The sequence below is a fragment of the Vulpes vulpes genome, chromosome 1 (assembly GCF_048418805.1).
Source record: "Vulpes vulpes isolate BD-2025 chromosome 1, VulVul3, whole genome shotgun sequence".
Taxonomy (NCBI): Eukaryota; Metazoa; Chordata; class Mammalia; order Carnivora; family Canidae; genus Vulpes; species Vulpes vulpes.
In genome coordinates, this window is record NC_132780.1 from 54,070,465 (window position 1) to 54,089,035 (window position 18,571).

At 36.8% G+C, this 18,571-nt stretch overlaps 1 protein-coding gene across 2 annotated transcripts in view; it reads right to left on the minus strand.

The window, feature by feature from the left end:
- LAMA2 (laminin subunit alpha 2) overlaps positions 1-18,571 on the minus strand; it is a 580,166-nt gene that overhangs the window by 389,861 nt on the left and 171,734 nt on the right. For both annotated transcript variants that reach the window (XR_012002712.1, XM_072764558.1), the window contains exon 4: positions 1,567-1,809. Coding sequence is in view for 1 of the 2 variants with exons in the window: in XM_072764558.1 (XP_072620659.1) it covers positions 1,567-1,809 (243 nt within the window). In the remaining variant the exon portion in view is untranslated. The remainder of the gene's footprint in view (positions 1-1,566; positions 1,810-18,571) is intronic.

Below are 18,571 nucleotides of genomic sequence, written 5' to 3' on the forward strand. Positions count from 1 at the left end.
GATATGCCTGTAAACCTGTAGGTTACATATCTATCTAAGCACATTTTAATATTGTTCAATCAATTTCTGAATTGGATCATTTTTTCAAGGTAAAAAATAGCTTTATAAATATTATATAATTACGAGTTCTGGTAAATACGAGATCCAGGGGGAAAAATAATAAAAATTCAACTCAAATATATTATCTCTGCGCTCCATCCCTACTCCCATATCCTCAGGCCAATCTGGCCAGGAATTGGATGCCTTTGGGCACAAAGCAAGTTGAACAGCTGTTTGACTCCCTGTATTTGACTCCTTGTCATTTGGCAGATTGAAATCTCTGCTGAGAGTACCATTTGGAATTTTTCTTCTCCAAAACTGATATTTTTGAACATGAAATCTGAGACACAGTGAGGCACTAGAATACATTCGTAGAATAATATGACAATAATTTGACAAAGGGAGAGTGATCGATTTATGTCAAGAATCTAACTTCTCTGAATAATGTTTAAAAAGATAATCCTCGACTGGCTGAGGTGGACCTCACATATTATGGATATGGGTTTACTGAAAATGTGAATATAAAAAATGATACTAGTTTCAGGTGTGTGGACGAGTGAGGAGCGACTGTCAGATTGGAGTGTAAATTGAGATGTATATTAGCAGGTAGGACAAAAGTAGCCAGGCCACAGCTCCTGAAGGGAGACAGATTAGGGAAATACTGGAGCATCCGAGAGAATCACTAAGTCAAGGTTAGGGTATCTGAGAGGAGACGACTACTACGACTGATAATGATGGTTATTATTATTACTATTCAAATATAAAAAGAATTAATGCTTACAGAACACCTAGTACCTGTCTGTCAGCACTGTTGTACTGTGTCAAATGGAATAATTCATTTAATTTTCTTAATGATCATATTAAATAAGAGCTATTATTATTTTTCCCAATTTATGGGAGATGAAACTGAAGCAGAGAAAATTTCAGTCACTGGCTCAAGATCACACAGATGGTAACAGGGGAAGCCATGGTTTGAATAAATATAAAATCTTGACCAAAGAGTAGGAGATGCTACAGAGAAGCTGAGCACTTCTGAATTAAGCATATGATAGGAAGCCTGACCCCAAACAAAAAAAAACAAATTTAGCCCTATGTGGCGAGCACAGGAAAACACCCAAAATCCAACAGAATGCCCTTCATATCAACTATATTTTTCCCTAAATTTCACCTCTTTTGTCTCCATCTGGAGACCAGAGTACACACACCCTCCGTGAAGGTCTTAATCTTTGTCCGATTATTTGCAATCCTGATGTCAGAAAAGTCTCTCTACCTGTGAAACTAATCACTGACTTGCTGACTTAAATCCATTTCCGCTTTTCTGATCTTTATTGGATGAGGGAGACACAGAGTAGATGAAGGTAGTTAAAATTCTAATCACCTTGGGTTTTTCCTTTTTATTTAATAACTCATTTAAATGTACTTCTGCTAAATCCTATTTTAAAATCTCCCTGACATTAATTACTGATATATTCACATCTTTCTGACAGGCCGATTTCAATGTACTTATGGTGAGTTTCCTCCTCTTACCTCTCCGTTTTCTAAGGGGTGTATCTTGGAATAAAAGGAAGTGCAGATGACTTCATCATCTTTGGCGTATGACGGGGGTCCGGTGCGGGGATAGATATTGTAGAGAGCTAGACACTCGGTGTCTGTCACCGCATGGTACTGCCAGGGCCTGTAGTCAACACCATCAAGCGAGCGTTCCAAAATCCAGTTTCCAGGACGAGGGGAGTTTGCTGCTTTCACAATCACATAGGCGATCTGGAACACCTGGGAACAGTGGCGACAACAGTGTGCAACTTTGAATTCCAAAGTATTCTCACCATTTTGTTTTTCACATATAAAGCTTAATGCTACAGTCGATTTTATTTCAGATTTTATTCCGTAACCCTATTACATTCCCTGAAATGATTTTACTGTTGCCTGTTCATGCTTAATGCCATTTGCTAAAACGAGATGTTTCATCTTCACAGCCATGGCTTTAAAGGAAAATGGGTTACGATGAGATTTTAGTTCTCTAACAAATCATTGACATCATCTCATCTGATTTTTAAAATTCCATTATAATCATGATCACCAAAAGCATTCATTATGCACCAATTTACTCACTGTACTATGTTAGAAAGTACAAGGTATGAGTTAGAAATTCCATGTGTGGGTAAGTGCCTGAGAGTTTGGAAAATATACACAAGAATATCACCTCATCCTCAGAGAAGTACACGAAAGTGGAATTAGTATGAAGAGCGAAAACAACAGAGCTTTAGAGGCACAGCCCTGTGTTCAAATTGCGGCCTTAGCATTTATGTGACCTTGGACAGACAATTTTACTTTTCTGAAATTAGTTTTCTTTTCTACAAATTAGGGTAAATAATAAGTACGGTACTGAGGGACAACTTGAATTAATGAGATAATACATACAAAGTATAGGACTTGTAAATAATAAATATCAATTACTTTCCAATTCTCAAAAAATAATGGAGAAGAAATTCTAGGACCTGCTGAAAACTGACTGAAACTGATTGTAGACAACTGATTAAACATATTAAGTGAAGGGTGATTACACTTTCTGTGTAAGAAGTAACCATGTATTTTTTTAAAGGAAAATAAAGAAAGACACGAAGTTACTATATGTCAACAGAGTGACCATTGAGTGGATTGTGGCAATCCTTTATTTTGAAATCTACATAAAATGTGAAGGCATAAAAAGTAAACATTCTAGATGTTTTGTGATAGTGCATAACGAATGTTACCCAAAGGAATAATGCACAAACATTATTGAGTGACATTTATATGCAATGCCCCGGGTAGAAAGATAGATATAAACTAGTTTAAAATACAGTCCTACCATCCATGGGTTGATAATACATTGTAATAAAGAGACACATCAAAAGTACTCTGATAATAAAGCAACATGATATGTTTTTTGTTTACTAAATGCTCTGAGATGGGGGGAGCCTGAAAACGCTAAGCTCTGAATAATTAGAATCACTGGAATGGTACAAGTGGGAGGATGGACTCATTAAAATGTGACCAAAGGACCCACTGGACAACAGAGAAAACACAGAGGGGATTGTGAAAGGAATGTTCTGGAAATAAACTTCATCTGCTGCCCAGTTTTGACATGAGGCCTTCATGAGTGCATGTACAGTGTCCATGGTCAACTCCAAGGGATCAAACTTAAAAATATATAAAGTTAGTATAGAAGGGGCAACCTTAAGAGCTCCGATGCTGGGCTTTTGTGGCCTTTAGGAGAAAGAACATGAGCACAAGTGTGCTACCAGAGGAACCATGCGCCATCAAATGATTGAAAGTAGGGCTGGAATAGGCCTTTCAGGCAACAGTTGTAGAAAAACTATTAGAATTCTGAAATAGGCTCCTGTACTTGTTGGTAAACCGCTGCTGCCCAAGCCTCCCACATGCTGCCTCCTGTCCCCTGAGACCTCTTTTCACCTCAGCATAGCAAGGAACAGCTGAGACATCTGCTCTGATTGGTCTGGGCTATCGGTTCTGTTTTACTATCAGTCCAGGTGGGAAATACTATGAATCTATATTTACAAGGGTATACAGGTAAGTATCAGTGCAAGCAGACACACGTATCTATGCATGTGTGTACGTGCTTGGACATTCTGGGGAAGAACCTGCACATACACGTTAAAGCTATTACCACTGACGTTTGAGAATAAGGAGTCGAGGAGGAGGAGAGTTTTGACTTTTCATCCAATCTCCTGCTATGATAATGTATTAACATAAATGTCTTAGTTTTTTTTAAAGATTTCATTTGTTTATTTGAGAGAAAAAGGGAGAGATAGTGACAGAGACAGTGAGCTAGAGCACAAGTGGGGAGGAGGAGTAGAAACAGGCTCCCTGCTGCAGAGGGAGCCCAACGTGGGGCTCGATCCCAGGACCCCAGGATCATGACCTGAGCTAGAGGCAGGCACTTAACCAGCTGAGCCACCCAGATGCACCAATGTCATAGTTTTTAAAAAAAAAATTTTTAAGTTTGTTTTTTAAATAAAGAACAGTTAAAGCAAAACAAATATCAGAGAAAGAACAAGATTAGGAGTAAAATGGAACATGATCAATCCTTATCCAAAATATTTGTTGTTTCTGCAATTTTGGGGTGTTTTTATAAGGAATTATCTCTATTAGACAATCCACATTCAACAATTCATGCATGTGGAATTTTTTTTTTATAATAAACTCACTGAGGAACATACGAATTGGTTAATCTGATACAACACAGAGAGGGTTCTTTCTACTATAAACATAAAGCTCTAATCTCAATTTCTGGTAATCTTAAACTTTCCGTGGCGGGGTTTATAAAATGACAAAAATACAAGTGACTAAATTGTGAGCTCCTCAAGGTCAGAGACTAGAGCTTTTATATCTTTAAAGATGTTACAATCCTTACTATAACTCTTTTGAAATAGTGGGCATCCAATATTAATTACTTTTATTTGCATAACCAGAGCTATAATAATGTACTATGATGTTACTTCTATGAGTTTAACACTTTTTTTCCCTGTTATATCTTGATTCCCAGTCAACAGCAGCATGCTTTTTCACTTGCAGGAACCAAGACAAGCATTGCTTAGGTGTTCATCATATTATGTGTCTATGTACCAAGAAAATTACTTAAACTCTTTTACCCTCTGTTTCACAATGTTTATTTTCCAAAGTCAAAATCATGAAAGAAGATATAATAAGGTGATGAAAACAAAACACTGCATGTTCTTTGGAAAAGAATCTATCTATATATTTTTTTACATTAACATGTTTCCGTTCAGAAAAAAATCGCACAAAAGTATTTTTAAATAGAAAACAAAAAGAAAAATAACAAAGCATAATTAGGGATCATAGGTACCCAACGTTAATAATAAAGGCACACTGAGGTAAGAGATAAAGAGCTTTGTTTAGAAAGCAGATCAGAAGGCAAATATAGGAAGAGGCCAAATTCTCTTAGAGCTACAATGTGGATTTATGACTTAGGAGCTTCTGTGTTGGCTCTGGAATAATAGATAAAATCCGTGAAACAAAGTTATACTAGAAACCCCACAGATTCTTTCTATAATTCAATATAGCAGCCAGCATTAAGTGACATGGAAAAGCAGTCATTGCCTTAGAGAATATTAGAAGAGCCCCATTTCAAAACAATATCCCTCTTTCATTTATTTTCTATGGATTCTTTCACATTTCATGCAAAATTAATTAAATTAGTTGGCATGTAGTATTTTGAATAAACTTTTAAGAATGTGGTAGACAGCATTATTGAAAAACACAATGAATAGAAGTATTCTTTGAAGGCATCAGAGAATGCTGTGTAAAATTTTTAACAGTGATGTTCTAAGTACAACAAAATTTTAATGACCCTCATAGAATAATTCCCTAATGTACCTATGCCCTTGTATTAATTATGTCTTGTGTTTTCAGTATAAAGACTCGTCAAAAATCTGTAATTATTAAACCTTTTATCCAGATGAACAAAACCCTAATCTGTGGTATGCAACAAGGAAAGCAAATTCCTCACTGTAAGAAGTATAAGAATGCTGTGACAGCTAGGCTTCAATGAACCTTAGATTGCAACACACAAGACCCCAACTTTTTTTTTTTTTCCTGTCGGGGCATTTTTTTTTTTACAAACTTCATACCTTAAAAATTCCAAATAACTTTTGAAAAACATCAAATGTCTAACATTCTACTGTAACAGAGATAACTTCCCATTTCAAACTCCATTCAGATGTCATCTAGCAAAATATCATGTAATTAACTTCACTGATGTAGCATTAAATTAGATGTTCCTTTTATCATGTGCATTATATTAAAAACTTGATCTCATATAGGGTGGAACTGGTGGTCAAAATCTTTCTGAAGAATTCTTCAGTACCACACTAACAAGTAACATATGACACCGTAGGCAGGGATGCTTTTTACCATCATGGCTGAGGTAAGATGATACTGGAATAGCACTAGGGTGAAAGAGGAGACCTCACGGCCTAGAGCGAGCAACCTAGTAACTGGCTATTCTAGATGCTGCCCTGGGCTGAACAGCTCAGCTCACCTAAAACCCATGCAGATAAGTCTAACACCTACAATCACAATCGATTTATAACACATGAATTGTTCAGTCTGGATTTTTTTTTTTTTAATATTCTCTGCAATGACTCTCAGAAATCCACTGTATCCCAGCTGCCTTATATTCAGAAGAATCACAGGTCTAGGAAAATGCTACCAAAGAGTACTGCATTCTGTGGATTTTACTGAGACTTTTGAATATCACTGGTGTGCAGTTCAGAGAGCTAGGTCAAAGTATGCATCCTTAATGATGTAACAAGGCCATAGAATCTCAGTTTCCTATAAGCCTGATCCCCATGAAAGCCATAGAAATATTAATAATGGACACTCTCTATGGAGGATGACATTTCACCTTTCTCATAGGACTTGATCTAAATTACTCTCTTTCATTTTTTCCTGCCTTAATCTCTCAAGGGAACCACATGTGGTCATCTAATATCTGTTCAGTGCTGAGCTTTGCCTCCCCCGCCCCCGACAGTGCTGTTAGTGAACTTCCTAAAGCAAACAGTTGCTCACATAACAAAGCTGCTTAATTTTGAGAAAACTCTGCTGTAGTCTAGCACCTGCTCTTGCGAGTTTAATGTTTCTATGTGCTGTGATGCCAAATCCACTATATTTAAAAACTCATCTGTATTCTCAGTTCTACTAGCAAGTTTGTCAAGTTCTCGGATTTATCCATATAGGTTCACTGGCTTTCAGGAAACAATGGGAGCTACATATTTTCAGAACCACAAAGGGTTCCATGAATCAGGTGTTTCCAGGCATGGTATCCATTGGAATAAGCTGGGAAGCTTCCAGAATTAGAACGCATAATCCTAAAATTTTCATGGAACCACAAAAGACCCAGAGCCAAAACAATCTTGAGAAAGAACAAAACTGGAGGTATGTACACAGCTCTGTGTTTGGGTTGATAGACGCAGTAGGTGTAATTATCCGCTTTGACCTGAGACCTCAAAAGAGGGAATAAAGAAATAAAATAGAAACCAGTAAGAAAAAAATAAGAAGGTAAGAACCATCCAGCTTTTTTCTGGAACATGCATGATAGTTAGCTGATGAGGGATAATAGAGGTCATGGCCACAAGCACTTGGGAGTTGCTGGAGCCCCCGAGAAGACCTACAGAAAGAACCTCACAGAGGCTGATCTGAAGAGAAATCAGGGGTAAAAGAGTGGGGCCAGATGCAGGGATATCACTGAAAGTCTGAGTCCAATATAGGATTCACTCAAAGACCCATTCTCATCACATCACAGGTTACCAAGTTCTTACTCCCTAGCAAAAATTTCTGTGCAATCACAGAGAAGTGGCTCATTACAATCTTAAAAATGCTCTGAAGAGATGAATCTACAGATTTCGAAAATACTATTACTAGACCCTGTATAAATCAAATTCCAACAATAAAAGCTTTGAAATGATGCGCCAAACTTAAAAAATATTAACCTAGAGATACCAGCAATTATTACTTTCTGGGCGAGTTTTATGTCTCTTATAAATTTGCACAAACTTCACTAAACCTAGAATAATGTGGTGAAGTCCAGGACAGCCCCCTTGTCTGCTTATAATTCCTTTCAGACAAATTCATTTACAATAATTTTACATACTAAAATGATTTGTAAGGATCACCCAGTTGCCCTGTACAGCCTATTTATTCCGCTCACCACCACCCTCTCCCTGCCAACTGTCAACTACAGTTGCTGAGTGTCAACTTAATGAGTTACAGGAAAGCAAATGTGTGATTTCAATTCGGAGTAAGTGCTTCCTGCATTATGAGAGACACAGAAACACTAGCCTCGACTGAAACAGGCTTTTTTTATATTAAACTCACATGAAATGTATACATTTGAAAATGAACTACACTACCACTCCACATTCCTAAGAAACAATAATCTAACTGAGTTTATCCTTTGAAGACAAAATGTTCAATTATATGTTGAAATTTATCTTTTACGGGTGTTTTAATCAATGCTTAATAACTTATGGGAAAGTACTTGAAGGATTCCTCTTGCTCTTTCTGCAAAAAAGGGAAATCTCAACTTATAGCTCTGGAAAATAACAAGACTTACTTTTTAGCTCTTATTAAGTGTATATATATATAAATGTAAAGAAATTTCTTTCTTTTTTTTTTTTTTTCACTAAAAACAGTAGTTTTTCTTTTCTTCCCAGAACTGGACAAGTTGATTACAAAGATTTGGAGGACTTGTCAAGCAAGAATAGCCAGGAAAAACTGAGGTGCAAGAGCACTAAATGGAGGGATATATTGTTAAATTAAAGAGCAACATGGAGAAAATTGCAGTTATATAGGATACTGCTATTTACTATGAAGGGATGACATAAACAAACGGAAAGACGTTCTATGCTCATGGACTAGAAGAACAAATATTGTTAAAATGCCCATAATACCCAAAGAAATCTACAGATTTAATGCAATCCCTATCAAAATACCAACAGCATTTTTCACAGAATTAGAACAAATAATCCTAAAATTTTCATGGAACCACAAAAGACCCAGAGCCAAAACAATCTTGGGAAAGAACAAAACTGGAGGTATCATAATCCCAGATTTCAAGATATACTGCAAAGCTGTAGTAATTGAAACAGTATGGTAATGGCACAAAAATAGACACAAAGATCAATAGAAAGAATAGAATAGAATAGAATAGAATAGAATAGAATAGAATAGAACAGAACAGAATAGAATAGAATAGAAAGCCCAACATAAACCCACAATTACATGGTCAGGACAAAGGAGGCAAGAATATACACTGGGGAAAAGTGTCTCTTCAGTAAATAGTGCTGGGAAAACCAGTCAGCTACACTCAAGAGAATGAAACTTTCTTATACTTTCTTATACTACACACAAAATAAACTCAAAATGGGTTAAGACCTACATCTGAGACCTGAAACCATAATACTCCTAGAAGAAAACACAGGTAGTAATTTCTGTGACATCAGCTGCAGAAACATTTCCCTAGCTATGTCTCCCCAACCAAGGAAAAGAAAAGCAAAATTAAACTTGTAATTAACAAAGCTTTAAATTAGCAGACTATGAACAAAACAAAAAAGCAATTACTGAATGGGAGAAGATATCTGTAAATGCCTTATCCATTAAGGGGTTATTATCCAAAATATATAAAGAACTTCTATAGCTCAACACCGATAATAATAATAATACAATTAAAAATGGGCTGAAGACCTGAATAGACATTTTTCCAAAAAGACATATAGATGGTCAACAGACACTTGAAAAGATACTCAACATCACTAATAATCAGGGAAATGTAAATCAAAACAATGAAATATCCCCCTCACACCTGCCATAATGGTTAAAGTCTGAAACATAGGAAATAATAAATGTTGGGAAGAATGTAGAGAAAAATGAACCCTCGTGAACTGGTAGTGAAAATGTCAATTAGTATAGTCATGGTGGAAAACAGGATGGAAGTTCCTCAAAAATTAAAAATAGAATTGTCATATGATCTAGTAATACCACTACTGGGTATTTACCCAAGGAAAATGAAATCACTCATACATAGAGATAATTTGAAAATGAAAACATTATATTTATGGAAGCTTTGTTTACAATAGCCAAGATATAGAAGCAACTCAAGTTTCCATCCACTGACGGATGAACGGATAAAGAAGATCTCACACACACACACACACACACACACACACACACACAGGAATAAAGTTCAAACATAAAAAGGAAGGAAATCTTGCCATTTCCAACAACTAGAGAGTATGATGCTAAGTGAAATAAGTCAGTTAAAGAAAAAGGAATGCCATATGATTTCACTCGTGTGGAAGTTAAGAAACAAAACAACGAAAATGAGACAAATAAAAGAAACAGACTCTTAAATACAGAGAACAAATGGGTAGTCGCTAGAGGGGAGGGAAGAGGGGGATGGATGAATCAAAGAAAGGTGATCATGAGTACACTTATCTTGATGAGCACTGAGTACTGTGCAGAATTGCTGAATCACTATATTGTACACCTGGAACTAACATAACACTGAATGGTAATTATACTTCAATTTAAAAAAGAAGAAAGAAAGAAACTGCAAGGCGATAAAAACTAAGGGGGTATAGGTTAAGAGAGGCTTTAGAGACGTATCGAATGCATCATGTGACTTCAGGTGTGCCCCGATTCAACGAAACAGCTGCTAAAACAAAGTTGGACATAACTGTGATGAACCTGAATACTGACTGGATATTTGTCAGCGTTAAAGTCATAGTAATAGTATTAATTTTTAGCTGTGATAATGGTTTTATTTACAGAAGAGCTGTATCCTTCAGAGATACATATTAAAATATTTATAGAGAGAGTGATATGAATGGAATTCGCTTCTAAATAATCTGGAAGGTGGGATAGGGTAGGATAAGTGGAGAGTTGACACAAGAAAGCCCGTGAGTCAATTCTTACAGGTGGGTGTCAGGTACACCTGGGTCTATGATCTTATTCCTTATATAATATTTTGGGGCTTTGTTGGGAAATTTTTATGATCTGAATTTAAAATGTCACTATCGCATCTTACTTTAATAAACAAATGATTGTCTTTTACACAGTGGTTTTATCACTACTGGTAATTTAGTGCTTGCTCTTACTGAGCAAATGTTTAATGCGCTTACTTTATTATCTTGATAAATGTTAACTCTGCTTCATACTGTGACTACACTGCATCCTGAGCTCGATAAATACATCTTAATTCTTCAAAATTAATTATCAACTCTAAAGGGCATTGGCAGACCCAGAAGGTATCAAAATTTTAGTTCAGTCCTAAGAAAAACTAGTAACACGAGTGAATGGAATCCAAATTGGAATGAATAAGGTCCTCTCCCAGCTTATTAATGCCGTTAGTACTTCATGCTTCATTAAGCTGCTATCATTTTTAACAATGTTAGCTGCAGGTAAAACTCAGACAAGCATTTTCTTTCTCTTTAGCACTGTCCTTGACATCTCTTCTCTCCTCACATATTTTTCTCTTATCTGAAACAATCTGTGGTTTCAAAGATTGACCTGCCTCCTGTGAACAAGCCATTGGCGCAGCATGGCTTTCACACCAGCTACGGTAAAAGAGCAGGTTGGCTGAGTCCCCCATAGAACATGACAGTCCTCTCAATGAAGCCATCACAGAGCACAATATTGGTGTGAATCACAGACAATCAGAAATGTGACAGTTTAAAGCTTGCCTTCTAAAAATTATTCACCCTTGAGAAATACCCAGCATTGTCTTTGTTTTTGGGCCTCTGCAGTTACCAGGGTAAGAAGAACCCACACGCTCTCCAATTTATGACATGAATGAATCACTCCAGTTCAAAGCATTTGGGGAATAATAGCAAAAGATTTGTGGTGATGAGAAGAGTTAGAAATATAACGTTAACTGTGTAGAATGACAAATCAAAGGCAGAGTAAAACTTTCTGATCTTGGTTCATGAATTCTTTCAACAGATCAGAGTCACTTAACACTTATTCAATTTTAGCTATTACAAATGAAATAGAAAAAAAAACTATTTTCATGTTTATATAGTGTCCCACTTTCTTGTTTTTCTCGAGGGGTTTTCTTAAGAGTAGTCTGTACCCTCTTGTTTACGACTTTACCACCCATTCTCTATTTAATCCCTGGGAACCCATCTACTTTAATCACTTTCAGAAGAGTTACCAGAAACCTGGTTAAAAATATTCATATTTTTTCCCCTCATCTTCATCTTCTTTGAAGTCTCTACAGCTTTGGACCGCTGTTCTCCCCTTTTTGGGAACTCTCTTTATTTTGGGGGAGAAAAAGGTATTGACACTATTTATAATTTAAGGACTTAAAAAAAAACACATATTTTCCTAATACAGCTTTTCATGGACAAAGGAAAGTAAAAATAGGAAAGGAGGGAGTAAAGACAGAAATGTGTTCAGAAGACAGCACGTCCCAAATTTCTCTCCAAACTCTGTATGGGTAGACGTGCTGTGGTTCTTTTTAATCCAAGTGTCCTTAACAAAGGGATGTCCCAATGTTCTACTGCTTAAAAATCTTTTCCTTCAGTAAAGTTACATATTACTTAAAGCCTAGTGTTTACCAGGCACTTCAACATACAGAAGTTTATTTCTGCAAACAAGAACCCTATGAGAAAAAAAAAAAAAGAACCCTATGAGATAGGTAGGAACTGATCAGAAAACTAAAATGAGAGGGGGTAAGTATGGTAGAAAGAATAATAACCCCTCCAAGATGTCCATATCTTAATCCTTGGTATGGAAAAAAAATACTGCAACTGTGATGTGAAGTCCTTGAAATGGCAATATAATCTAGATGATCCGAGTGGGCCAAATGCAATCACAAAGGTCCTTAAAAACAGAAGAGGAAAGCTAAAGAGGAGGTTAGAGTGACCGAACGTGAAAGGGACTCAACCCTTTCTGGCTCTGATGATGGAGGAAAGAACAAGAGCCAAGGAACATAGGTGGCCCGTGGAAGCTGGAAAAATCAAGGAGGTGGAATCTTCTCTAGAGCCTCCAGAAATGAATGCAACCCTGCCCACACCTAGATTCTAAGCCAGCAAGGGTCATCTCAGACCCCTAACTATGAAACTGGAAGATAATACATTTGCGTTGTTTTGAGGCACTACGTCTGTGGTCACCTGTGATGGCAGCTTTGGAAAACCAGCACACTAAGTAACTTGTTCCACTTCACATGATTAGTAATTATAAAGCAAGAGTATAAATCCAGTTTGCCCAATTTTGCTTTTTGCATAATACTTTCTATGTCCGAGAATATTCCAACTAAACTCATTTATGCAGATCTTCCCCACAGCTCAACTTCTAATCTAGCCACACTCTCAAGTCCCATTTCAAAATGTTTCAGAATAACAATTCAATATTTCTCATGACAACTTAATCTTGCTTCGTAAAGAAGCAATCTTGCCCCTGCTTAAAAGCTAAGCTATAAGTTGTCAATAGTAGAAACTACAGAGCAGTTTGTAAATGTCTCTCAGCGCATTACATGTAATAGACTCTCGATTATTTCTTTTCATCCAACTCAATAGGTGACCAAAAATAGAATATCTCCTCTGAAATGATCCCAGAGGGCTCCGAGGTGACTTCTATAAGCACCTATAGGGTGAACCTACGTAACCATTATACAAAAGGAGTATGTACAGATGACACACCCCTCACCATTGACACAGACGTGTGACAGGACAATAGTGACAATACAATCCTAAATATGCCTGAATCACATATTCTCCCTCTGAAATGACAATTTACAAAAGAGCATTCTGCCAAAGTTTGTCAAGCTGGCCTTTACCCCAAATTTTAAAGAAGTGACCTCACTTACCAGTGAAGTGTGAAGAGTGTAAATGAAATGAAAAATGAAAAGCTGCAAAGCCTGATGTCATTCTGGCTGCAACTGAAAACGAGGGGTAGGAGATGACACTTGTATAAGGATGTAGACATTTTCTAAAGACTGAGTGCCAAAAAGTTATGATAAATATGTCTGAAAGGCTACCATTCTAAGAGGACATATGATAAAATTCTTACAACAACCATCCTGCAAATTCTTCATTTTTTTTCTATGCTGCCTAGATTTTTCCTGATTCTTTTTCAGTTAGAAATGCACCCAAATCATGATATAACTTTGGTGATGTCAAGTCAAAAATGATTTATGAAGTGCTGAGAGCTGGATTTCTGAAGCACAGAAAGGATCCACAGCACACACAGACAGTGAGCGCATGGAGGATTTTACTGTCTTCTCGGTGCTGCCTTCACAAATAAGCATTTTGCCCTGTAGTCAAGTTTGACTGCTTATGGACTTTCCAAAGCTCTCCATGTAGGACTAATTAATTGGTTGGACCAAAATAAAAAGCTCTTTTAAAAAGTAAACAAAACCACCACCAGAGAAAATCAAGACTAATCAAATTAGGATTCATAGTACCAAAGGCGGGGGGGGGGGGGGGAGGCGAGCTTAAAAAGCAGCATAGGATAATTTTCTGACACTGAAATCCTTCCAACTAAGCAGGTTATGAACATCACAAAAAGTCATGGTTATAGTTGTCCAGAAAAAAAGGGCAAATAATTTTGGATAGCCTATAGAACCAATGTCTTGCTGTGAGCAGTGTAATAGCTCTTAACATGATTAACTTATGCGAAATCATTCACTAGAGAAAACCCACACGCATTTCCATTTAAACTATGACAAAGTGTTGTCATTCTATTCTGATTTCGAAATCACTATCCAATAGAACATTTAATCACAAGGTCTAGAAACAAGTCATAATAAAGAGCAATATGTCCGTGGGAAACACAGTATTTCACCAATATGGAATCAAGCTCTATCTCATGTGCAATACACAACATAACCCATAGAGCTTCTTGAGCAGTTTGACTGACTGTCATTACTCAACATCAATCGGTAAAGCTGCAAGGTCATCAGTCGTAAAATCTGACACTATAAACTTAACCCACCTACACAGCAGAAGATGATGACGGCAAAGCACCCATACAATTCTACCATAAACATATATGGAGGAATAACTGTAAAAAGAGACACTATAAACAACAGTTTGATGAAGTGTTTCATTATGAAACCAAGATTCTCTTAAACCTAAACATGCTGTAGATTGTCGCAAAGTAACTGCAGTTGTTAGCAAAGCATTTCAAGAGGTATGAGGAATGAAGGCTTCTTCCTTATTGCAGCAACGCTAAGAGTGGTATTGCCATTAGTGGCCATCAGCAGCAGGTGGTAAATATAGTCACTTTTTGGAAGCAGACTTCACACACATTTTGCATGGAGGAGACCCTTCATCCATTGTTTGCCTCCATCAGCACAAGACATTATCAAGTGTCATCACAGATGGAAGTGTAGAATAGTCCTATGACTATTAAAATTTCTTGAATCTAATTTTTTGTCTGTCCAGGTCACTTGAAAATCATAACGCAAACCAAAAGAAGGTCATAATTTGAATTGTAGATATTCTTGACGTGAACAACATTTTAGACACACATCAGATGCCTAAGGTACACAACTACTGGAAAAACTTCAGATACGTTTTTGCAGACTAAACATAATGCAATAATTTAAATATGAACAGAATACATTTAAATATCTATATTCTCAGTAATCTCTTTAGAAAGTTTGGAGAGAGAATATTCAAATGGGGATTGGGGTGACTCCTTGATGAAGAGGGATGGGAAGGACAGTGATACCTGCAGTCAAATCTGCTTTGGCTAGCATTACTCTCACCTTTTCCTCCAAGATTCCTATTATAGATTCCACAACTCTGCACTTTCATACATATTTTAAAGGCCCACAAAATGTTACATTAATTAGTTCACTGATTCATACATTGGACATATCTTACTGAGCAACATACTATTTATTGTGTCAGCCCTTTAAACCAAGTGTTGAAATATAGAGGTGAAGATAACAATGTTGCTCTCTCATGGGGATTATATTCTGAGAAACGGGCAATGCACCAGTGATGTGCTGAAGCCAGCTTGCTCTCATTTTCAAAAGCCAGTTGTTGGTGAGGATGTGGAGCAAAGGGAACACCTGTATACTACTGGTGGGGATGTAAACTGGTTCAGCTACCACAAAAAATGGTATGGAGGTTCCTCATAAAATTAAAATAGATCCACCATATAACCCAACACTTCCACTTCTGAGACTATACCCAAAGGAACTGAAAACAGAATATTCGAGAGATATCCAGACTCCTATGTTTATTGTAGCACTATTCACAATAACCAAGATGGGGAAGCAACGTAAGTGCCCACCAATGGATGAATGCATACATGTATACATATACACAACTGTATATCTTTCAGCCATGAGAAATAAGGATGTCCTGTCATTTGCAACAATATGGAAGACACTTGAGCAGATGATGCTAAGTGAGATAAATCATACAGAGAAAGATAACACAAGTTATGATGTCACTTATATGTGGAATCTTAAAAGGCCAACCTCCTAAAAACAGAGAATAAAATGATGGTTACCAGGGGTTGGGGTGGGTGCATAGGACAGATGTGTTAAGGTACAAACCTGCAATGAGTCGTAAATAAACCCTAGAGATCTAATGAACAGTATGGTAAATTCAGACAATATATTGTATTATAATTATCAAACTTACTAAGAGACTAGAATTTAATTATTCCAGCCACTAAAAAGAAATAATAATTACGTAATGTGATAGATGTGTTAATTATCACTACAGTGGCAATCATATTACAATATCTAAATGTGTCAAATTAACACGTTGTATACCTTAAATTTCACAGTGTTATATGACAACCATATTTCAAATTGGAAAAGCCAATTGTGTGGGTTTCTTCCCAATTCCTTGATCTATATGACATCATGTTGGTAGCCTGAAATTAGTCCTGATGGGTGTTTTTACAGCATGGAAATTGGCTGACACTATAAATCACGGCTTTTTACTTTTACCTTCTGGAGAGCCAGTTGTTAAATACTTGCCAGGACCCCATTGTACCAAACAAGGTAAGTGAATAAATAATATAATTTTAGGTAGTGGTTTCTACAATAGATGGTGATCCTTGAAAGGGTTTTCTGAGGAGGTGACCTTGCAGAGACCTTGATGACATGAGAGATGAAACTCTGTCAAGATACTGGAAAAAGGCATTTAAGGCAGAAGAAATACCAAGTATAGAGAGCCTGGAGCAAGGATGAACTTGGTTCATCTCAAGAAGGACAATGTGGCTAGGATAAAATAGGAGAAACAGATTGTGGTTAGCTACAATGCTGGAGCAGTACAAACGGGCCAAGTCAGGCAAGCTCAGCAGGGTGTGGCATGGAGTATGGACATTACTCTATGTGTGTCAGGAAGCCAGTGAAGGTATTTTGAGCAGAGGAATATAAAAATCCAATGTATATTTTTAAAAGATTACTGCAACTTCTGTTTGGTAACTAGGCTATGAAGACGGATGCGAAAACAACAAGACTCTTCAGGGGGCTAATCTAGTCCTAGTAAGAGATGACGGTGGCTTAGAATAGTGTGAGAGAGGTCCAGATAATAAGTGGTCAGATTCAAGATAGATCTTGTAGGTCACGTTTGCAGAACCTGAATAAGGAGCATGAAGGGAAAATTATCAAAGATAATTCCCAGAGCTTTTGTTTATTTTTATTTATTATAACAACTGGATAAAGCATGGTGCTTTTCTGAGAAGGTGCATGTTTGACTGCTGCTCTGAGTTATATGATACGGGATGCCTCATTAGATGTTCAAGTGGAGTTGCTGGTTGAGAGACAGACTCCGTATAGTGATAAATGGGCTCTTGCCAGTTGGGAAAGTTTCATAACCTTTCCATGCCTCATTTTTTTTCCATCTGAACAATGGAAATAATAATACACCCCATCACAAAGTTGTGAGGACTACAAAGCACAGCATCTGTGAAGTGCTGGAGCAGTGTCCAGCCAATGCTAATCACTCATTATATACTACTGGTATCACTAGCAATACTTTCATTTATTTCCTAGCTGATACGTAAGATCTAAGTTGTTAGTTTTTATATAATCTTGAAAGGAAAAGAATATTGCATATCAAGTACCAAGAGGATCTTTTTTGAAACTTTTAATTAAAAAGGAGAGACAGACCAAAAAATTAGACAGTAAATATCTTCTAATTAAGTTGGTAAAGTCTACGTGAGTCCTCACTCCAATCTATCCTTATAATTTACCAGCCAACAACTTATTTGATATTGGATTTTTTGGTTTGGTTTTATTATTGTAATGAATAGAGAATGAAGAAAAGGGATAGCAAATAATGCAATAGTAGAATATGTCTTTAAGTTTATTTAATTATTGATATATTCCTTGTTTTGGAGGGTCATATTACTTGCTCCCATGCTCAAGTACTATATTCAAGTACTATAAAGTTGGTGTTATTTCTTGAGATCCTGCTAGGTGTTCTGTCTCACTTACATTACCTTTGCATTTTAGGAAGTCCACAACCTTAAGGAGGTCTGGAAGCACGAACATGAGCTATGAGATTAATTTTTAAATAACTAAATTTCAAAGACTATATAATTACATGAAGAAGATGTTCATGATACAATATTCACTTAACAAAACACAGTTGAAAAGGACACACAGGGATCCCTGGGTGGCGCAGCGGTTTGGCACCTGCCTTTGGCCCAGGGCACGATCCTGGAGACCCGGAATCGAATCCCATGTCGGGCTCTCGGTGCATGGAGCCTGCTTCTCCCTCTGTCTATGTCTCTGCCTCTCTCTCTCTCTCTCTCTCTCTCTGTGACTATCATAAATAAATAAAAATTTTAAAAAACCTTAAAAAGATATTTAAAAAAAAAGAAAAGGACACATGACTTTATCTACAGTATGTTACCAATTTAAAATGCATGTGTAGTGTCCAGATTATACAAAGAACCTATTAAAACTCAACATCCCCAAAAAACAAATAATCCAATTACAAAATGGGCAGAAGACATGGACATTTCTCTGAAGGAGACA